The sequence below is a fragment of the Sorghum bicolor genome, chromosome 3, assembly GCF_000003195.3.
Source record: "Sorghum bicolor cultivar BTx623 chromosome 3, Sorghum_bicolor_NCBIv3, whole genome shotgun sequence".
NCBI lineage: Eukaryota > Viridiplantae > Streptophyta > Magnoliopsida > Poales > Poaceae > Sorghum > Sorghum bicolor.
Window position 1 is genome coordinate 1,051,499 of NC_012872.2, and position 22,748 is coordinate 1,074,246.

The window sequence follows — 22,748 nt, forward strand, 5'->3', positions numbered from 1 at the left end:
AGAGCGGAGGAGGAGCCGGATCTGTCGGATCTTCCTCAACCTCAACATTGTACTTTTGCAGCAACTGGTTCGTTCTTCATCGTTCTCCAAGTTCTTCAATTCATAATTTCTGAGTTCTTTAATTACTTTTATTTACATTCAAGTTATTTATTGGATTCCCGCTTGCATCAAGTGCTCTAGTCTTTGCAACGCTAGAGTAGTAATTAATAAATTAGACATGGTGTTTAGTCTTGCAATTACCTGGAATTGCACCCAATCCTGCGGATTGTTGTGGTAACCCTAGGGTAGTGATAGCCCTAACGGTCGACGTATTCCACCTCGTTCGGATCGGTGTTTGTAGGACCATAGTCAGAGCTTCCTAGCCCCCTTCTCATCTCTTTTTGTGGTTAGTGTTCTGATGTTCCGAAATAAATAATCTTTGAAGTAATTCTTGATTCTTAGATCAACTAAAAAACTCTTAGGAAACTTCCTCTATTCCCACCAAAAATAATTATATAGTTATCCTTGGGCGATCTTGAATCTTAATTAGTACACTCACGTTCCCTTGGAAAATTGATACTCTAGAATACTTCCGTGTGAAAGCTACATCGGTATTCGTGCGCTTGCGGATTTTTCTGTTTGTGTGTAAAATACCCAACACCCTTCTAGTTTAAGTAAGCAACTTGTTATTATTCGTTCTTTGGTTCACAACTCATATTGAGTGCTTTGATCTTAGTCATTACTTGGTTGAAGTAGTATTTCGTAGTGTAGGCGTGGTGCTTAGGCTAGGTTTACTTGTGAATGTCCCCTGATCAGCCAGACAGTGGTAGTTCGCGTAAGTGACAGCTGCGTTGATTCTTCTATAGTCCACTTGCTGTTGATAGGATTGATAGACTTATAGGTGCCTGATAGGGGGTTACTCTGATTCTCCCCCTATTCGGGTTACTTGCCCGATAAGATGATATTATACAAAGTTTACCGGAGTCGGAACAAGAGTGCATTAGTATTTTCTTTTTCTTAATATGATCTAGCCTAATTGTACGGTCAAGTCTATATACTATGTTATCATCACAACTGTTCCTTGTGGATTCGATATTTAAAACCTCTAGGTAAAATGTGATATTGGTATGATATTTGTGCGCTTGCGGATAATCCTACTTAAATCTATTTAAATGGAGTACAGTTAATTTATACCAACAAGCATTTTTGGCGCCGTTGCCGGAGAATGGTTTGCTGATTTTGACTTAGTTTAGCTTAATCTTGTATTATACTTTTATCTTTTCCTGTTTTTATCTCAATCTCTTTATTATTTTTGTGTTCATCCTTATGGATGTTTTTAATTCTATTGATATTTATCTTTATGGCATGTGCAAGAGCTTAAAGCATAAATTTTATCATAATATCTATAAGCTATGCCCATGTCTACATAATATAATAAATCCTCCTCAAATGTATCATGGGATCATTAATCGTGACCTTGCTTTACTAGGCCCCATGTTCATTCAACATTTGGGTCTTACCAAGAGTTATAAGGAATCCCTTGATTTATCTTCTCGAGAGTTCTTTCTTATCATTTAAAAGCAATGCTCAAAAGAGTTGCTCTGGCTATTTCTTAGCTCCCCAAAAGAAGAAAAGGATTTATTATCCAAACTAAAAATAGAAGTCTTGGTAGCTAAAACACAATCACATCATTCTTAAAATTTAGCTATCAATCCTAAACCTTTAAAATTCCACATCAATGATTTAGACTTCCAATTAGCCAAGATGCTCATAAATTAACGCATATCAAATCTTCTTAGAAGTGTATGTTGGAAAAAGCATCATCAACTTCCTTTCCTTTCCTAAAAAGACATTGGGAAGAATTTAAGGATGGCATGCCAAGTGATGCCATAGAAGGAGAGTCAAGCCACTTAGAAATAAATTCTATCCAAAAAATTATTTATCAATGACTGAAGAATATGAACTTTCTACTTATGAAACTCAACTATTGACTAAGAATATGAACTTTCTACTTATGAAACTCAACTATTAACTTATGTCCTAGCTTCTTCTTCAGTTCTTGTACGAGGGAATGAAGTTGAGACTGGGATGACAGCCAGGATCTTCTTCCCTTCTATGCCCATATTAAATGTCTTTGAACTCATCCTTGACCCCAATAAATCTTTTTATTCTCCTTCTACTAAACTTCATAATGACCCTAGGAATCCATCAAGATGTCTTAAGAATAGGAGTCATGAAAATTATAGAAATACCCAAGAAGAGCAACAACAATGGAAGGAATGCGTAGAACATACTAGAAATACACATGTTATTGTCAAAGAATGGAAGAAGATGAAGTTTTAGCACTAGCATCTAAACTTGGTCTAAATTAAATGTTAAGCTTAAATCAATTTATTTGATAAACAAAACTCACCCAAGTTTAGAGAAAGCTTTATACGAGACCAACCTTAGGGACATCACTTCATGAGAAATCCTAGAAAATAAAATATCTAATAAATGTTATAGGCATGAAATAATAGAGACAAATTTATTGCCTATAGACAACCATGAAGAGACACCCTCGGAGTTTAAAAAGGGAGATCATATTGCCGAGCATGTGAATTATTTCATTAAACACCCTATCAGACCCATGCTCATATGAGAAATCTCCTGGATCAATTAGTCACTAATATTATCACACACAAGATCCTCAACCCCCTTATTCTATCTATTAATAAAATCACTAAGAGGGTGGTTGTAGACACATAAGACCATAAATATTGTGGATCTTGTTGTGGTGAATAATACACTTAGAGTGGTGTTGGAAGGGAAACCACTTCACCAAACCACATCTTGAAGGTTTCTAAGGACAAGCTTAGTGTTCTAAAACAAGCACTGTTTAGGCCATGTCATTAGTGTTCTTCTATTGTGCTACCCTTGTTAATTGAGCATAGAATCATAATTATGAAAATACTCCTTCGGGTATTCTTGTCACTAACCCTCTAGGATTGGAGCAAAAGATCGATGGAGTAATAAATACATGGTATGTCCAACCAATCACTATGCAACATTGAATTACTTTCATCCAATCTTGATTTTTGAAAAAATCAAGCTTAGGAGATATGCTTACATAGATATATCTTTTGCCACATTGCTATACTATCTTGGTTGTCCCTACTTTTAAGATATGCTCAATTTGTTGAATAATAATCATGCTTTTTTATCATTGTTTGAGTAAATCTCTATAATGCTTTCATGTTACCTTTGTTTGCTGTAGTATATGTTTAGGTTTGGAGTAGTTTCACTCATCTCTTAAATGAAGCATGGTGCCTAGTTTAGGAGTGGTGAACTTACATTCAAAGGCTTTTTTAAATTAAGCGTGGTGCTTAGGTTAAAATACCCTCCTAAGTCAAAATAGACGTGGTGTCTAGGTTGATTTTTAAGCCGATAGTATGTTGTAGTAGATATTGAAATATTTTTGTTAGACTAACCCCTGCAGAAAAACTTTCAAATTCAAAGTGGGAAAGTCCTGATATGAACTCGCACTGGAGATGAAAAGATACAATAATTTTGCACAAGGAAGATACAACTCACTCGTAGCCAAGAAGAAATAAGGATTGATAAGAGAAGAGAATGCGACGTTCTGCACTCTCACCTCTAAGGTCAATAAGGGAGGCCAACTCTACTAGCTAGTCCAACTGAGTCCTTCCTTATCGCTCCCCACGCTGGCATAATAATGACTGGAGTGAAAAGAGTTGATAGATTAAAGAAGCAAAAGATGGCAAAAGCATAAGTGCAATAGAGGAGACAAGATGTCCATGAACAGCTCAAGATGCAAGAGGAAGAACCACCAGTCATTTACCCTTCATCAGTTAGTCTCATCACGCTCTAATAATGAAGGTAATATTCTAAGGTAAGTGGTCACTCTCTCCTCTTGATCTTGGTGTGCACATAAATTAAAACACAAACATGTTAGAGTTACAACTTAAATTGATCAACCTAGTTAACTCAACATGATTTATCTTTTAAGATTGTTTATGACACTGCCCTTTTAATCTCAGTCTTAACCAAACAAGTTAAAACATTGTATTCAATCTTAAAAATATGATAGTCATACTCATGGGAAAATTTATATAGAGATAGACAATCCTTCCATTGGTTAAGCAACTTCATTCTTTTCTGTCATATGAACTTAAATGAAACATTAAATGCTTAATATTTTGATCTTACCACTCATAAATAAATAAATCATGTAATACAATTTCATCTTATTTAATATGTCTAAGGATGGAGAAAAATAAATAAAGAAATAGATTTGGTTCTGTTGATGTTTTTCCACCAGCAGAGCCCATGCACTTGATCTCTACCTTAGTTTTGCAAACAAGACAACACATCAAGCAAAGTTTATTAATTCTACAAGTAAAAGTTCTGTGAGCATGCACACTGAGCAAGATGCTACCAACTATCATTAAAGCTCTACTTCAACCTACTGGCCAAATCAAAGAACAAAGTTACATTACCATCACTAGAGGTATGCAACCATCAAAACCTCCATCTCTCAAGATGAAGAAATACACAAGAGTAGAAGAAGAAGACCTATCGGTAAAACTTTAACATTTATATTCTTGCCATAAGATAATATGGTAGTTATCTAATTAATTAGTATTCCTTTTTACATTAATATTTTTACTTTAATATTTTCATATGCATATATATATATATAAATAAAATAAAATAAATCTTTATTGCTCTTTTACTGCATCATAAAATAGTAAAAGATCCACATGAATAGACTTATAGTAACCCTGTAGGAATATTTACTGTGGTGACATAAATAATAATTATAATAATAGCTTTTGTTGTATTTATTTTCTTGCAAGGCACAACGACGAGCCACGCGAATACGCGAGGAGAACGGTGATGAACGACTCGTTGACTTGTTGGGCCTTTATTTTGGCAGTATAGGTAAGTTGTTTAGCCAACTAAGGGCCCAAACGTACTCCACAATTCCCTAATCCCAATCTCTAGTTGCTCGACATCGAGCGAGTGCCACCGCTACATGCTACGCCCGCACCACATGCTGCACTTCCTCTCGGCCCGATGCCCGCCGCACTTCAGCCCCCATGCACAACGGCACCCATTTGCTTGTCGGCTGCCGCACGGCATCAATGTGTATAACTAATATTTTATTTAAGTAGAAAACTAATATTTCTTTTATTCAAGTAGACAACTAATCTTTGGGTATTCAAGGAAATATCTTGGGTTAAGGAAGCTTTTAAATATTTTATTTGAGACAATATCTAGTTATACAAATCATTTCTTGATGATTGTTCATTTAATATTATTTGAATTATCTTGTAGCTCTGAATATATGTGAATATATTTGTGAACAATAAGTACAATTTCCATGTGGATCAACCTCCACGTTGCTACTGTATATAATATTACTGAGTTTTTGAAGACTTATGTAATATCGAATCTAACTAATTTTGTTTACACAGTCTAGAAATTCAATTTGGTATATTGTACTTGTGGAGGGTATATATGTTTGATTTACTATTTACGTTATGAGTATTTATTTTATAAACTTTATTTGTTATTGAGGTAGGGCCTATTTTTTCTTATATTGTGAGGCTTTTTATTTTGCAGTGGCGAGGCTTTGATGTTCATGGGTTTGATAGACCTAAATCGCTGGCCTATTCAATGGATAATGCTAGACAATGACATGCCCTGAACCTTAAAGTGTGTGCTAGGCTGATGAATGGCGAGATGTATGCTAATGTCAACCCCCCAGCTGATGATGGTAATCATAAGGAATTCAAAAATATGTTGGTAACTAACAAGTTGTATAATGAAATTGTTGGGTGAAAGTTTTATGCCAAGCAAATAATCACACAAGCATCGAATGTCGAACACATATGAGGATTGCACTCTAAGTTCACTATACATGTCAGTGGGGGTATTTATAAGGCCCCAACCTTCGCGTTTCACACCGAATGACTAATATATCCTCGATATAAATGACTACAACTCTTTTTACAAACAAGGGCGAAATGACTAATCTATGTCTTCAACTCTTCAGCTTTGCTCATCAAGTCTTTGAATTGTCTTTCTAATCTTGACTTAGTCAAAATTTGTTCTCAATCAGCAGACGAAGCCAACTTCTTGTCTTCACTTGATCTTGTCTTATCTGCTGATTTTTAGTAATGAAGGTGAAATCTTTCAGCGAAGCCGAAATATTCCCGGTGAACTCAAACTTTTATTTTTGCCATATTAACTTATCTACAAACAAACTTCATGGTAGAAGTTAGAAAGTTAACTTCAAAGTTTCCGACTCCAAAGTTTGGGGCTGCCTTTTATGACTAAGTTTAATTACCAGCATAAATGCAACTTGTTAGAGGAGTCGAGGAGCTAGGGGTGGCCTAGGTACAAACCAAACATATTTCTGAGTATGCTAGAGCTACTTGTGTCATCTCTCAAGGTCAGACACAATATCTATCTTCCTTGTCGTGAAATCAACGGTGGTGGAAAATTCAGGCGCCACATTGTTTTGCCCCCTTGCTCTTTTGGAACCTAGAGCTATGGTGTACCATTTCCTAGAATACAAGTCACTTCCAAACATGGAGTTTCAAGCAGGGACCTCGATTGTAGCTAAGAGAGCTACTGCTGTTGTTGCCCAGACTGCTACTAATGCCAGTGTCCAAAATCCTACTGATGGTGATGGTGTTGTTGTTGCCCAGGGTACTGTTGATGCTGGTGTCTAGAATCCCACTCATGGTGATGCCGGTGTCTAGAATCCTGCTGACGGTGATGGTGGTGTCTAGATTCATATTATTTGTGGTGTCGATGTCCTTTGGCAAGATATCCGGTAGAATTATCATTCTGATTTTAATGAGGACTACGTACCAAATGAAGATGAGAAGCTTAAGGATCACGTCCTTAGAGTCACCTACCATAGAATTCTAGATGCTTAAGACTAACTCTAGATGCTCAACACTAAAGTAGTCAGTGCAGAGAATCATGCGAGATGCTTAAGATGATGAAATTCAAGCGAAAGAAAGAATGTGATTGCTTCTTTATTTTTTGTTACTATTTGAGTAGTACCAACATTTCTGTTTTTTGTTTATGCGATCACCTTACAATGAGACTGTAGATGTTGTCTGTCTGTTCTACTTTCCACGAAAAGAGATCGAGTTACCGCATGTTTTGAATTTATATAGGCTGGAGTTACCCAATATAATGGCTAAGATTGATATCTATTTCATTTGTAATGAAACCAAGCTATGATTTGGCTTATACTCCTTCCATCCTGAATTGAAGGTTGTTTTGTTTTTTCTAGGTGCATAGATGTTCATATGCGTCTAAATATAAATGTATGTCTAGATATACTTCATGAACCTATAAAAGGTCAAAACGATCTACAATTTGAAATGGAGTGGAGTGGGTAGCCTAGTTGGAAGAATTGCTGATAACGTGTTGAGAAACAAGCTATTTATGAATCATCAGATCCGTTTTCTGTTCGCAATCCCAAAAAAGAGGCGTGTAGAAGTTGTAGATAGATCTCGTCTCCCTCTCTCAATCCTCAAGAACAATGTACAAGAACACATAGAAGACACAAGTATATGAGGGGAGCTGCCTTTTCATTAGTCAATATAGACGTACATGTGGTTTTTTAGGCCAGTCTCAGTGGGGGTTTCACGAGGATGTCATGCACATTTATTAGAGTGCCATGTCAGCAAAATTGCACTTTTTGCATGAAACGAAGAGGAGAGAGAATGAAGTAGTTTCACCATGGTGAAACCCCACGGGCGTTGTTTCCCACGCGGTGAAACAGGATGAAATCCCCACTGAGGGTTAAATCGTTTCACCATCTTGCATGTGATCCAATCATTTTGTAGTAATTAAATGCTTTACCCAGCTTAGAAAATGTCAAGGTGAAACTTATGCATTGTGAAGATTTTTTTCATTATTCGTCTTATTGATGCCCTGTCAGCGAATTTATTTTTGAAATAGTGTATTGAAATAGGCCACTGAGACTGTCCTTATATAGATGTCTTGAGGGCATATATGGTAAGAGCCCATCAGGACATATATTGTATGAGCCCATTAATCCTGGAAAGACCATAGCTGGGCTTCTATTCCCTGGCCCATCGAGCCCACTTACACGTTAACTTACCCTAGTCCCTTTCTGCTCCTGCTGACCTCACGCTCGATAGCCGCCGCCGGCGACCAGATCACCTCGTAGCCTAGCCTTGCTCGCTTCTCGTCGTCGCCACGATGTCGTCGGAGCCTCCACCCGCCGCCTCCTCTGCCACCGGCGCAGAGGAACTCTCTGCTGACCTTTCCGCCGCCACCCTCAGCAAGAAGCAGCAGAAGAAGGACGCCAGGAAGGCGGAGAAAGCTGAGAAGGCGGCGCAGCGCCAGCAGCAGCAGCAGCAGCCGGTCGACGCCGAGGACCCTTTCGCGGCCAACTACGGCGATGTCCCCGTCGAGGAGATCCAGTCAAAGGTCATCTCCGGCCGCTCGTGGACCCAAATCGGGGACCTCGACGACTCTGCTGCGGGCCGCTCCGTGCTTATCCGCGGAGCCGCGCAGGCTTTCCGCCCGGTCAGCAAGAAGATGGCTTTCGTCGTGCTGCGCCAGCGCATGAGCACCGTGCAGTGCGTGCTCGTCGCCAGCGCTGACGCCGGCGTCAGCACGCAGATGGTGCGCTTCGCCACTGCCCTCAGCAAGGAGTCCATCGTCGACGTTGAGGGCGTCGTCTCCCTCCCCAAGGAGCCCCTCAAGGCCACCACACAGCAGGTTCGTCTGACTTGTCTCCTGCTTTGTAATTTGGCTTCACGCAAATATGGTATTTTCTTATCATCACGAGTAGTAAAACCGGTTCCAACTGATCAGATACATGTGAACATCTAGGATAATTCCTGGTGTCTCTAGACTCTAGGATGATGAATTTTTTCGAAGTAGCCAGGCTGATGAATTGACATGGGACTATGTTGTTTGTACATATGCATGTTGGATTGTTGTCAGTATAAATTAGGTTTGCTGATGTAGCCTAATTCACGCTTCAACCTACCGCATGCTTCTGCAAACATGGTTTTGTTTGGATCCCGTGACTGTCTATATTCAACTAACGGATGGATTGTCTCTGGTCGCTCTGGATGTAATCTATAGGTTGAGATTCAAGTGAGGAAGATCTATTGCATCAATAGGGCTATCCCGACCCTTCCAATTAACCTTGAAGATGCGGCTCGGAGTGAGGCAGATTTTGAGAAGGCTGAACTGGTATGCGTTATGCACACATTCAGTGATTTCACTTGCATCTTTTTCAAGAAAGCACTCATTTTTTGTGCTTAGCCTTTCTACCTATGAATTTTAGATTCATATTGAAGTTTTTTCAACTGACTGTTCTAATGATGAAGGCTGGAGAAAAGCTTGTTCGTGTTGGTCAAGATACCCGCTTGAACTACAGAGCTATTGATCTTCGAACACCCTCGAATCAAGCTGTATTCCGGATCCAGTGTCAAGTTGAAAACGTGAGTGTTCCATACTATTTTATTGTTAATCTGTTACCATTCATGTATGTATTGTGCTGAACGAGATAGTATATGATTTATGTTTTAGGCTTTAACTGCATTGTTATTGAGTCTGCAAAAACCTTCATGCTTCCAGAATAGAATAATTTTCTTCTATACAAGGCTGTTCTGTCTTAGGTGCCAGACTTGATTTTGGCATATGCTAACAAGTGGAATAATATTAGTCATAGTACATTATCTAACAAGTCGAATGTGTATTCTGTCTAATTGTCCATAGTAGTTTTCACTTTTCAACATTCAGCATGAGACATTTATTGTTCAAAGCTGTTTTTTGTTTCATTTTCATTTTCATCTCTCTATATTACATCAGTGGTGTGTCGAGGCGCCAAGCATATGGATTTTTGATTATCTAATTTTTAACATATACTGTTCTTTCTACTGATTTTTGATGTATTCTTTTTGCTGAACATGTGCAGAAATTCAGAGAATTTTTGTTGTCGAAGGATTTTGTTGGGATCCACACCCCAAAATTGATTTCTGGATCTAGTGAAGGAGGTGCAGCTGTATTCAAGCTTTTGTACAATGGTCAACCTGCCTGTTTAGCACAGTCTCCTCAGTTGTACAAGCAAATGGCTATCTGTGGTGGTTTTGAACGAGTATTTGAGGTTGGCCCTGTGTTTAGAGCAGAAAATTCAAACACACACAGGCATCTCTGTGAGTTTGTTGGTCTTGATGCTGAAATGGAGATTAAGGAGCATTATTTTGAGGTAAGATTGTAAGAAGAATGTATTATTTAATTGTCTGAAGCAGTCATTATTAATTATATTTTTTACACAGGTCTGTGACATTATAGATGGCTTATTCGTATCAATATTTAAACACCTGACTGAAAACTGCAAGAAAGAACTCGAAACAATAAACAGGCAGTATCCGTTTGAACCTCTGAAGGTAAAGATTCTTGCTTGTTTTGTAATTTGACTATGCAGTTCTCTGGGTTCTGTAGCTCTAGAGATTGACAGATCACTAATAATGTTATGCAGTATCTAGACAAAACCTTGAAGCTCACTTATGAGGAAGGGATTCAAATGTTGAAGGTACATACTTGCAGCTGTCTCTTGCATAGTCTAGGCTTGCTCTGTGTTGCATATATAAATATATGATCATGAAATAAATCTAGTTGCTATTTCCTCTGATCCTTAATATGAGTCCATAGCCATCTCAGACTCAAACCAAATACACGTCCATCAGCAAATCCAATGTAACTTTTTTTTTTGCTCCACTTCCCTGTGTTGCCCCTATTTAAATACACCTAATAATAAATGAAGTAAACAAGCTAATTACATTTTCTATAGCAATGATAGCAGCAGTTGGGTCTTTTCTCCACCCACCTTAATCTGTGTATGCAAGTTCAAATGGACTTATTTAAGTCAGTGGAAGTAGTTGCTACTGTGAATTTTGTTATAGGCAAAATCAGACTATACATTGTTGATTTATCTAATCAACAGGAAGCCGGAACAGAAATTGAGCCTATGGGTGACCTCAATACTGAAGCTGAGAAAAAACTTGGTCGGCTTGTCAGGGAAAAGTATGTAAACTCTACAGCCCTATTATGTTTCACTAATTTATATTTTGATAACAACTTCCTTTGTTATTTGTAGGTATAACACAGATTTTTTCATCTTGTATCGATATCCTTTGGCTGTACGTCCGTTCTACACCATGCCTTGCTATGACAACCCAGCTTACACCAACTCTTTTGATGTCTTCATTCGAGGTAAGCACTACAATTGTAAATGTTATTTTTCTGACACCATGTAGTAATTTGGCATGCTTCTTGATCATGTAAGTGTTTTATATGCAATTATGCATAAAGAAATCATTTGATTTCCCATTCCAATTTGTAACAGTAAAAGTAAACTATATGTTTTATTGTTCTATTATTAATGTATCTCTATTGCTTTTTATTTATAATAAAAATGTGCATGGGCAGGATTTGTTCTTTCTAAACTGTTAAGAGTTAGGTTGTCTCCTTGGGTTTGAGCTGTATAAATAGCTTGTTTTATTGTTCAGCGTTACACCCTTATGCTATGGTTGTACCTCCGGTTATACTCAGCTGTTATTTTACTTCAGTGAACTTAAAACGTGTTGTTGCTCGACTCTATTCCTGCTTGTCTCCTGGGAATGCAATTTGACCATGAAATCATTTCCCACTGGATGATCACTTTCAGCTATTTCCTAACAAATCCATTAGTGTTAGCATTGTCAAATAATAGAAATTTTGTTTTGACATACTGCAATTTAAGCTTCCTCTAGAATTTTCTTTCACTTAAGCAAATGTGTTTGTTTCATTAAAGCAAATGTGCTTGTTCCTTTTGAACTTCAAACTTAACTCATGGGCATCCAAATAATGAGCTGAACCAATTTTGCTGATATTACAGGTGAGGAGATAATATCTGGAGCACAAAGGATACACACTCCTGAGCTGTTGGCCAAGCGTGCAACAGAGTGTGGAATTGATGTGAGCACAATCTCGGCCTACATTGAATCCTTCAGGTATGTTGTTGCCATACCATGCTCTTGAATCTTGATCAGTTGGGGTACACTTTCTTGCGTAGGCTCCTTATTTGAGATGTACGTTTCCCTGCCCATTGTAGCTATGGTGCACCTCCACATGGTGGTTTCGGTGTGGGCTTGGAGAGGGTCGTGATGCTGTTCTGCGCCCTAAACAACATCAGGAAGACCTCAATGTTCCCCCGCGACCCGCAGAGGCTTGTGCCTTAATTTCCTGATTTCAAGCCTGAGCCTGCAAGTGGTGTCACTGTCACTAAGCGTATGGGTTGTTCCGATGTTAATGTTACCATCATCGTTAACTTGCAATCTCAGCAACTGAACCCGGTTGCTGCGGTTCAGAGTTCCTGTTAAATTCACAAAGCTACTTGTATCTATTAGATTGATGAAACCAACAACAATACGATCCTTTTGGGCTTTTCTTCCCGTCTCACGTGTCGCTCTGGTCTGATTATTACTAAGTGCAAGTATTGCTAAATTCTTTGTGCACACTGCTCAGGTTTGATCCTGTTTGATGGTATATACCAAGGGCTAGGGCTTCTTAAATTCCTAAGACTAGACGAGTGATGACAAACTTTTTTTTAAGAGCCGGTAGGAGTTCTGCACGGCATCTATAGACGTGAAGAAGAATTGTGCTGCGAGTGGATTTGTCGTCCGTTAAAAGGTTTGATTCTAGGTTCATCGCTTTTTGTGTTTCTTCTTTATTTGCCGTGAAGTGTAATAAAGGGTGATGTAAAATCTATCATGTTGTCCTTTGTGAACTCTCTGTCCACAAAAGAATGCAAGTTTCAATTTTGAGAAGTCAAATAGTTTAAACTTTGACTAAATAATATAAAATCACACTAATATTTATGATATAAAATAAGTATCATTATATTAGTTATGGAATATATTTTTATAACAAATTTATATAAAAATATAAACGTTAATATTTTTACAATAAACTTAGTTAAAGTTGAGTTAATTTGACTGACACTTCTTTTGCGGCCTGAGAGAGTAGCAACATATCTTCTGTTTTGAACAAAGTGAATTCAAACAAATAGACCTTTAACTTCTCTTAAATATACTATCAGTTGATACAAAAATTAATATGATCTCATAGCCACTTAAAATGATGTCAGGTTTATGTTCTAAACATTTATATAGTTTTGATCAGTTTTTTTTTTGGGGCAAAGTTTGGATGGAAAACGAAAACACGATTGTTATTTGTCAAATTTTATTATACAAGTCTACTATAAAATACGCTTATGTTCAAGTATAAGATGGAAAAAGAAAACCCGATTTGGCCTCGTTGGCAAGGGACAGGACTTCCCGACTAGGCCAAACAAATTAAGATGGAGTTGCGGTTGGGCTAACTCTCGAATTTCAAGCAAACCGGCCCGTTCTGCAGAAGCTACTTTAATTTGGATTCTAATAATCAAGTGTTAATCCGGCAAATGAATATAAGTAAGAACATGATGCATGCAGCACACTGCAAGTTACAAAGCTTGATCAACTTATTAGCTTAACACTTAATTCGATATAGTGTAATAGTTGTGTTGCAAAACATTCAAATTGCATAAGATCGATCGTCGACGACAAGAGTTGTATCACCGGTTGTGGATCACTGGACCTCAACATGCAAGGACGTCCACGTACTTGGCCAAGTAGGTTCACAGTCTGAGCTCAAGATCCAGAGATGCCGACGCTGGCGCCACTGCACCTCGCCGCCGCCCTCCGTCGAGGAGCTCGAGGGAGAGGGATGCTGCTGGAGACGAGTAAGAAGCTGCTGCAGATTCATTTTGGCGAAATAGCCATCTTTGTTCTTAAACTATCGCAGAAGGCTCAAATTGGTTCCTCAACTTTCAAAACGTTCAATTTAGTTTCTACACAATCAATTTTCGGTCAATCTTGTCTATTGCTATTAACTAATCGCCACGTGTCCAGAAAGTCATGCCAAAAGTCATTCCTGCCCCTTCCTCCATCCTTTATGAGTCACGTTAGATGCATTCAAAGAGAAAAACTATGAACACGTTAGATGCATTTAAAGAAAAAACTATGAACACGTCAATCTCGTGCTTGTCTTCACATTAGATTTTTTAAGCCAAAAGACAGAGTAGCTCTCCTCAGAAAAAAAAACTATGAACACGTTAGATACATTTAAAGAAAAAAATATAGTTTCAAGCCAATGGTATTAATGCCTTTGTATCACCCAATCATTTGTCTGTGAACACTTGTCTTTGTTATGTCAAAACATGAGACATATATGACTAGCGTTGTTAGAAATTTATTTTTGCATGAGGCATCTATTGTGAGAGGGAAAATAGAGAGAAAACGGTGGACGGGGATGTCGACGAAAGCTAGTCGGCAGTCTACCTTGGGGTGTACCCACGGTAGTAGTTTATCGGTAGACGGTGCGCAAACTACGAACTCGATGGTGACGCAAGACACGGACAAGCTTTTTATCCAGGTTCGGCCGCCGAGTTGGCGTAATACCTACGTCCTGCGTCTGGTTGTATTGATTTGTGTCGAGAGAATATGATGTGATGTGTCCTCTAGGGGACCCCTGCCCCTCCTTATATATCCTGAAGGGACAGAGTTACAAGCAAAGTATCCTATTTGGTACAATATCTTGTAGTCTTGCGGTGCACGCCGACCAGTCGCGCGCCGCACGTCTTCATCCTGTGGGCCGAGCCACCTCTGATGGTGCGGCCCATATAGGCCCATGAGGGTATAGGGGTTTATACCCCCACAGCTAGTCCCCGAGCACCATGTATTGTGATGTAACACGCCGTCTTGAGCTTTTTCGATCAGTGAGGCTTGACGTCTTCAATAAGTAGGAAAGTCGCCCAAACAGTTGCAACGGTATTTTGACCAACTCAAAAGACAGTTGATCAACATTGACATCGAAGAAGCAGGTTGTTCGAAGAATGCATGGTGCTCTTAATCAAAAAAGATTTCTTTCCTGGTGAAGTGTGCCCACTTTACTTTTCTGAAAAGTATAGCCTTTCAAAAAGCAAGCACATTCAGCGCAAGGTGAAGTGTGCCCACTTAGTCCCCGAGCCTGTTAGTAGGTGACGTAGGCACGTGGTGCCAGGGTCAAAAGAAAAGTCCTCAAAGAAATTCTGAAACTGAGATGCATCGTCAGATGCATCGTACCGATGTAGTCCCCGAGCTTGCTGGAAGGCGAAGTATGAGCCTTGCAGCAAGGTCTAAATAATTTAAATTATCCAGTCCAATTAGATATGTAACTGAGAAAAGCAGTCCCCGAGCTGTGGTCGGAGAGTGATCGAAGCAAGTCCCGAGCACAGCGCAGGGAGTGATTGATGAGTCTCCGAGCACGATCGGTAGTCAGCACAGTCCCCGAGCACGACATAGAGACTGATCGGCCAGTCCCCGAGCGTGGTTGGGAACGTAAACATGCTCGGTGGTCGGCACAATCCCCGAGCACGGCGTAGAGACTGGTAGACAAGTCCCCGAGCGTGGTTGGGAACGTAAACGTGCTCGGTGGTCGGCACAGTCTTCAAGCACAGCGTAGAGAGTAGTCGACAAGTCCCCGAGCGTGGTTGGGAACGTAAACGTGCTCAGTGGTCGGAGCAGTCCCCGGACACAGCGTAGGGAATAGTCGACGAGTCCCCGAGCGTAGCTTGTCGACTGGACCAAACTCCTGAAAAATAAATATAGAGAATAGGTAGTACATGATGTATAAATAAACTTTAGATAAAAAATCAGTACTGAGATAAGTTTTAGATTTTTTGTTATAAAATTAGCACGAGTAGTTAATTCATCCTAGAGCTTGTACCAGCTCTGGTCTAGCCAACAATCAGCATGAGGTGCGGAACCTAGGCACGCGTAGGATTGTCAGCCACGTTAGAGAGCTACTGCCGACCACCCGGAACACAGAGGGCGGATCTCGTGCACGTGTAGGGAGGAGTCGGAGACAGTACCGGCTCTGGAAAGCTCGTGTAGGAGAAAAAACTAGTCGGCTAAAAAAGTTGTTTTGAAGAATAATAATATTAAAAATATTATGCCAAAAATAAATAAAATATTAGAAGTGTACTTATCTTTGAAAGAAAGTCTAGTCGGTGACGACAAAATTGTCCGGCCCTCGAGCTTTTCGACTTGTCATGACGGTGGTCGCTGTTGTCATAGCGTCGTTCTTCGCGGCGATTATTATTGCGACTGGTGGTCAAAGCAAGTAGGCCAAACAATTCGGTCGATGACCCGAGCAGGTCGGTGTTGTCGATCTGCCTCCCTTTGTAGCAGGGAAGCGTGCGACGCGTTGTCGGCGTGGTCGGAAACGTTGCTGGTGTGGTCGAAGTCGTAGCCAGCGTGGTTGGAGCTGCAGCCGACGTCGGTGAAGAAGTGATCGGCACAGATTGGATCTACGCCTCCTTCGCGGTCGTGGTGGTGAAGCTGTTGAAGCTGACGGTGAACGTGAAGCCGCCCGCCATGGCCACGAAGTTTGGGATGATGGCCATCTTGTTCGTCTAGGAGAGCTGTACGCACACCCCCTACCTGGCGCGCCACTGTCGACGAAAGCTAGTCGGCAGTCTACCTTGGGGTGTACCCACGGTAGTAGTTTATCGGTAGACGGTGCGCAAACTACGAACTCGATGGTGACGCAAGACACGGACAAGCTTTTTATCCAGGTTCGGCCGCCGAGTTGGCGTAATACCTACGTCCTGCGTCTGGTTGTATTGATTTGTGTCGAGAGAATATGATGTGATGTGTCCTCTAGGGGACTCCTGCCCCTCCTTATATATTCTGAAGGGACAGAGTTACAAGCAAAGTATCCTATTTGGTACAATATCTTGTAGTCTTGCGGTGCACGCCGACCAGTCGCGCGCCGCACGTTTTCATCCTGTGGGCCGAGCCACCTCTGATGGTGCGGCCCATATAGGTCCACGAGGGTATAGGAGTTTATACCCCCACAGGGTACGCCGTGAAGACTGGGCAGCTCGGAAAGGATGGACGAGGGGTAGCAATGGCTTTTGGCATGACCTCCTAAACACGTGGCGATTAGTTAACGGCGATGGACGAGATTGACCCGAAAATCGATTGTTTAGGAACTAAACTGGGCGTTTTGAAAGTTAAGAGACTAAATAGAGCCTCGGGTGATAGTTTAAGAACGAAGATGGCTATGTCGCCATTGATTTTGATAGGACTTTTGCATAGCTCACAACAGCTTTACTAATCTGCTCACTATCATTCAGCAGATGCCTGGGTGTCTTGGGCTCTGAACAGGACCAACCTCGAACACGCGCTCGAACCCACCACATGCCCATCTGCTTGTGTAGCTGAGGAGGAGACTGCGCTAAGCAGGCAGGCTGTCCGTGGAACAGCAGCTTGAACGGCCGCACCTCGCTCGCTGGACCCGGCCATCAGCTTTGGCGTACTAAAATGTAATCCAAGGGCTTTGTCCCTCCGTCCAAGCAAGGGATCGAGGCCGAAAGCTCCCATGCACTCGTTCAGGAGTGTTTTTGCACCGCAACTTCCAAGCCACTACTACTGTTGCACCATCATTTATAGTCGTAATTTGGTAGCTCTACTAATAATCTCCTCACCATCATTGTAGATGTGTAAATATTTTAGGACACACTTATAAAAAAGGTAAAAATTAATATGGGACAAAAGGAAAGTGAACTATATGCATTTTAACAAAAGTTAAAAATCGAGAAGTGGGTAAATTACAATGCCTGCCGCAGTACCCGAAAAACGTCATCGTCGTCAATAGGGGAATTTCAGACGTGATGAACACACCATATGCATGGTTCCAGAAACGTCGACTACGTACGTCGATGGAAACCATCATCAACGACCCATCACTAGCTAGCTACGCGTTGCGTGCTCGCTACTCCCCCATGAACAAGCAAACCCAAACCCCGCAAGCAAACGTTGGTAAACATACTAGCATGCCATGGTGCTGCTCATCGATCGATCTGCGTCGTCTTTACTTGTTTGCTTGTTTCATTCATTCGTCTCTGTGTCTGCATTGTATTGTCCTCGCAACAATCACGAGTCCACACGAGTCCGTGAGCTGGTTTCCAGTAGTGACGTGCTCACGTACGTTCCCAGAGTGCCGGCCGGACACGTGTGGAGACTTTACTTGTTTATTATTAGTCCGAAGTGGTCCAACAAAGTCCAGTGACGACGATGATCAGTTCCCTCATATTTCATCAGCCATTTCTTTGTTATTTTCTCTATTCTTTACTATAAATCATTCTAGTTTTTTCTTTATAAATACATTATGCATAACTGTTGATATGGACCTAGACTTACAGTATGTAATAAAAACTACCACCAAATAGGACGGCAGGAGAGCGAGAGGGTCGCCGTCATGGCGATGCCGAAGCCGGTCACGGAACCTAGGACGCGCACGCAGAGGGATTTGGTGGTTCCAGTCGCAACACCATGTGACAGTCATGCTCTGTATGTCAATCCTGGCCCGCGCGACTCGTGAAACGAGGGGGGAAAGAGGGCGAGGCGGGCGCCTGCAGCCTGCTGGTGCTGCCCGGTTTCCTCTTTCCTCGGCGCCCGCCAACCAGCCAGCCGCCCCAGCCAGGCGACGCTCCCTCGCGCGCTCGGCTCCCACCATTATCCCGCCGCCATCGCCTCCTCTTTTTCCTCCACCGCGCGCCCTCTCCGCACGAGCCCGGGCGTGGCGTCGTTTTCTTTTCCCAACGGAGGCCGCCCCGCCCCGCCCCGCCAGCCAGCGCTGCCTTTAATTTTGGACCCATCCGTCCGTCCGTCCGTCCATCGCGTTCACGGGTGCGGGGGCGGGGTGCCGGGGCTGGCTGGGCGCGCAATCTGCCGTGCACGTACGGGCACCTAGCAGGCGGAGGGAGGACCATCCATTTCGTCCATTCAGCGCCGGGCGCCCTGTCCGTGTCCGTGTCCGTCCGTCCGAGCGCGCGGAGGACGATCGATCGAGTCGATCCAGCCCGGCCCGTCGCTCGTCCGGGTCCCCGGATGGTCGCCGCCGCGCCAACAGGCACGTACAGCGACGAGAGCAGCACCGGCAGGTCCATGGAGTTCTGGCCGGAGTTCCTGGCGACCAGCGGCGGGCGCGAGTTCGTGGCCGGCGGGGTGGGTGGCATGGCGGGCGTGCTGGCGGGCCACCCGCTCGACACCCTCCGCATCCGCCTGCAGCAACCGCCCGCCGCCAGCCCCAGGGTCGGGCTCGCCCCTGCCCACGCGCCCCGCCGCCGCGACACGCCACACCCTTCCGCGGTCCGCCTCCTCTGTGGCATCCTCCACGCCGAGGGCCCCTCCGCGCTCTACCGCGGCATGGCCGCGCCCCTCGCCTCCGTCGCCTTCCAGGTCAGTCACGTCTGCACCACCGCGTCGCCGCGCTTCCGTCCCATGCCGCGGCGGTCCGGACGGACGGATCACGGATTCCATTTCCAGGACCTCGGACGCCGTGGATTCTTTCGATACGTCTTCCTTTTTTGTTTGTCTCCACTGATTACCTACTTTTATTTTTTTTAGCAAAAGTCGATCGCTTTCAAAGATACTACAAATTTTTATTTGCTCAAAAAACAAGCATGCGCCACACCCACTCGCCGCCGATCGAGTTTAGCCATCGATGGACGGCACTCTAATTCCCGTCTCACTCACTCAAAAAGGCCATGCGCAAAATTTTCACCTTTCTTGTCGCGTTTGAACTCTTGTTGCAGCGCTACTACCTTTTCTTGCCTTTGTCTGTCTTTGCGTTTTTCTTGCCATGTTTCCCCTTTCCCGTAAAGATCGCACTAGGAAACACAGCCTGCTAGTGCCAGCTTGTGGCCATCGATTTCAGAACTAGACGTGTGGAAATGGTCCTCTTGATCACCCATCACCAAAACCTGATGAATGGAAATGGCTGCATTTCTGCATGTTTGGCAGAAGCAGTTGGCAATCTGGGCACAACATCTTTGGGCTGACGGCTCGAAACGCTGCACGCAATGGTCCTCTCACTCACATGGTATGCTTCAGCTTCAATGCACTGTTGCCCTGCGCCCGCCCGCTGCTTCTGGAGCTTCACATGGTGTGCGCCTTGTGCTCACGCTCACTAGTCACCAACAAAGCCAGCAACGTACTAACGTACGCTGATGCACATGCCCATGCGCTCGTGTTCCTGCCCACCTTTGCGTAAATATGTACTGCCTCTAAACGCCTAACGTCGCCCAAGTCATTTCATATCTTACAAAGGCCTAATAACGCCTCACGCCTAGCGTTGGCAAACTCACGATTCTGCTCCAAAGGGGTGCTGGATTAGTCAAGGGATACTGAATTTGATTGAAAAATATACAAATTTTAAGTCTTAGATTTTTTTTGTCCTCTTAGGATTGTCGGCGTTGATGCATTTCGCTTCCGGCTACGTCACATTCAGATTTTCAGCAAAGGCACCTCTTTTCCTCCGTCAAAAAACGCAAAGGTAGGTAGAAGAAAAGGATCTAACCTGAATCCATGGCACCATTCCTAGCCACACAACATCATATGGATGAACAGTCAGCCATCCAAAGTTTGGTACAGTGCAACAAATTTGTACTGTACTACCCATCAACTTCACCGCACATGGCCATGGCCATGGCCTTGCCGCGTTCGCCGCACAAGTCACCAACGTGGTGTTTGTTACGAGCTGCAATGGCATGCTCTGTAGTCTGTGTCGTGTCATGACAACTGACGAGAATGCTCTTCTCGCTGCTGCGTTCCTGCAGAACGCGATGGTGTTCCAGGTGTACGCGATCCTGTCACGGTCGCTGGACCCAGAGAGCTCGGCCACCTCGGAGCCGCCGTCCTACGCGAGCGTGGCGCTGGCCGGCGTCGGCACGGGGGCGCTGCAGACGCTGATCCTGTCCCCGGTCGAGCTCGTCAAGATCCGGCTGCAACTGGAGGCAGCGGGGCACGGGCGCCCGGGTCACCACCACCGCCGCCGCGGCCCCGTGGAGATGGCCCGGGACATCCTCCGGCGTGAGGGTCTCCGCGGCGTGTACCGTGGGCTCACGGTGACCGCGCTCCGCGACGCGCCGGCGCACGGCGTCTACTTCTGGACGTACGAGCGCGCCCGGGAGCGGATGCACCCGGGGTGCCGCCGGCAGGGCGCGGACGGGGACGGGGACGAGGGCCTGGGCACCATGCTCGTGTCCGGTGGCCTGGCGGGCGTCGCTAGCTGGGTCTGCTGCTACCCGCTGGACGTGGTCAAGTCCCGGCTGCAGGCGCAGGGCATGGGAGCGACGCCCAGGTACCGCGGCGTCGTCGACTGCTTCCGGAGGAGCGTCCGGGAGGAAGGTCTCCCCGTGCTGTGGCGCGGACTCGGCACCGCCGTCGCCCGCGCGTTCGTCGTCAATGGCGCCATCTTCTCCGCCTACGAGCTGGCTCTGCGGTTCTTGGCCAGCGGGAGTGGCCCCAGGCTGGTCATGGAGGAGAACTGAGCTCGCGTGCTGTGCCAGATTCTGCACCGTTCGTTCGTGCAACCATACCCTACCCCATTTGTGAGATTGGACCGTGTTGTACATAGGCTAGTATTCATTGGGATTTGGGAGTGGATGGGGGAGTCTCATGCCATGGGAATGAGCTGAGATTCGTAGAGTACTGTAGCTGCAAGCTTCATACAAATTGAAGCTTGCGTCTTTGATGATGATGGCGATCAGTTACCCCGATAGTTGGGGAAATACAGTCTGCAGTACATTAGATTGGTGTGCTGCTATTTCAGATACTCTGCATGAACATCAGTGAGACAATGACCGATTGACATTACAGTATGTGTCGATAAACCATTCATGGAAAACATCAGAATTCTTCTAGTCAGTTGCTTTCAGTCAGAGCAAGGAGAGGAGGCTGTGTTCAGTCATTATTTTCTTTTCGTCTTTCTTTTTGAAACACTGTTAGGCCTTGTTTAGTTCCAAAATTTTTGGCAAAATGAGCACTGTAGCAATTTCGTTTGTATTTGACAAATATTGTCCAATCAAAGACTAACTAGGCTCAAAAGATTCGTCTCGTCAATTCCGACCAAACTGTGTAATTAGTTTTTATTTTTATCTATATTTAATACTCCATGCATACGTCTAAAGATTCGATGTGACGGGGAATCTGAAAAATTTTGCAAAATTTTTGAGGAACTAAACAAGGCCTTACTTTCCAGCTTCAGTGGAAGAGGCAAAAATGGACTAGCTTTTCTGTGTAGCAACAGAGGATATGATCATGTGAGACCTCGTTTGGCACGGTTCCGAACACTTGCAAGATTCAGAGTACCATAGCTGCAAGATTCATATACAAATTGAAGCATGCTTGGTGTGCAATGTGAGTACATACATTGGTGACTTGGTGTGCTGTTATTCATGCATGAACATCAGTGACACAATGACTAATTGATATAGTATATCGATAAACGATGCATGGAAAACATCCAGCGGTGGGTGGGGCTTTTGATTGCTACTACGACAAGGAGTATCAATCAAAAATTTTATAAGTTATCAATCGTGTTCTCGCCAAAAAATAGAAGTGATGAAATTGTCGTGCCTTCTTCATAAATAGAATGATATACTTCCTCCGTCCCAAATTATAAGTTATTTCAAAAAATTTAAAGAGTCAAAGCATGCACTACTACAAAATTTATTAACTACGACGGTTGTTTTTGGTTAACCGAGGCGGGCACATGTGACCGCCGCGAATGAAAGGTCACCATTAATGGTGGCTTAATCGCAACGGTTGCTTGTGCCCACC

General features: G+C 43.3%; 2 protein-coding genes across 2 annotated transcripts; both read left to right on the plus strand.

Moving 5' to 3' along the window:
• LOC110433962 (aspartate--tRNA ligase 2, cytoplasmic-like) lies at nt 8,137-12,495 on the plus strand. The gene is made up of 10 exons (XM_021457222.1): nt 8,137-8,760; nt 9,133-9,243; nt 9,381-9,494; nt 9,971-10,261; nt 10,332-10,442; nt 10,535-10,588; nt 11,000-11,079; nt 11,153-11,268; nt 11,933-12,047; nt 12,149-12,495. Exons 1-10 carry the CDS (start codon nt 8,236-8,238, stop codon nt 12,273-12,275), a joined length of 1,644 nt encoding a protein of 547 aa, XP_021312897.1. The 5' UTR covers nt 8,137-8,235; the 3' UTR covers nt 12,276-12,495.
• LOC8081377 (mitochondrial arginine transporter BAC2) lies at nt 18,307-21,843 on the plus strand. The gene is made up of 2 exons (XM_002454862.2): nt 18,307-19,364; nt 20,744-21,843. The coding sequence occupies exons 1-2, from the start codon at nt 19,014-19,016 to the stop codon at nt 21,455-21,457; spliced, it is 1,065 nt and encodes a 354-aa protein (XP_002454907.2). The 5' UTR covers nt 18,307-19,013; the 3' UTR covers nt 21,458-21,843.

What these genes read in the sequence shown, in the direction of transcription:
- LOC110433962 (XM_021457222.1), top strand. Translation starts at nt 8,236, where the DNA reads ATGTCGTCGGAGCCTCCACCCGCCGCCTCCTCTGCCACCGGCGCAGAG. An exon ending in TTAAGGAGCATTATTTTGAG is followed by an intron (nt 10,262 to 10,331) that starts GTAAGATTGTAA and finishes TTTTTTACACAG; the next exon opens with GTCTGTGACATTATAGATGG. An exon ending in ATCCGTTTGAACCTCTGAAG is followed by an intron (nt 10,443 to 10,534) that starts GTAAAGATTCTT and finishes AATGTTATGCAG; the next exon opens with TATCTAGACAAAACCTTGAA.
- LOC8081377 (XM_002454862.2), top strand. Translation starts at nt 19,014, where the DNA reads ATGGTCGCCGCCGCGCCAACAGGCACGTACAGCGACGAGAGCAGCACC. An exon ending in TCGCCTCCGTCGCCTTCCAG is followed by an intron (nt 19,365 to 20,743) that starts GTCAGTCACGTC and finishes GCGTTCCTGCAG; the next exon opens with AACGCGATGGTGTTCCAGGT.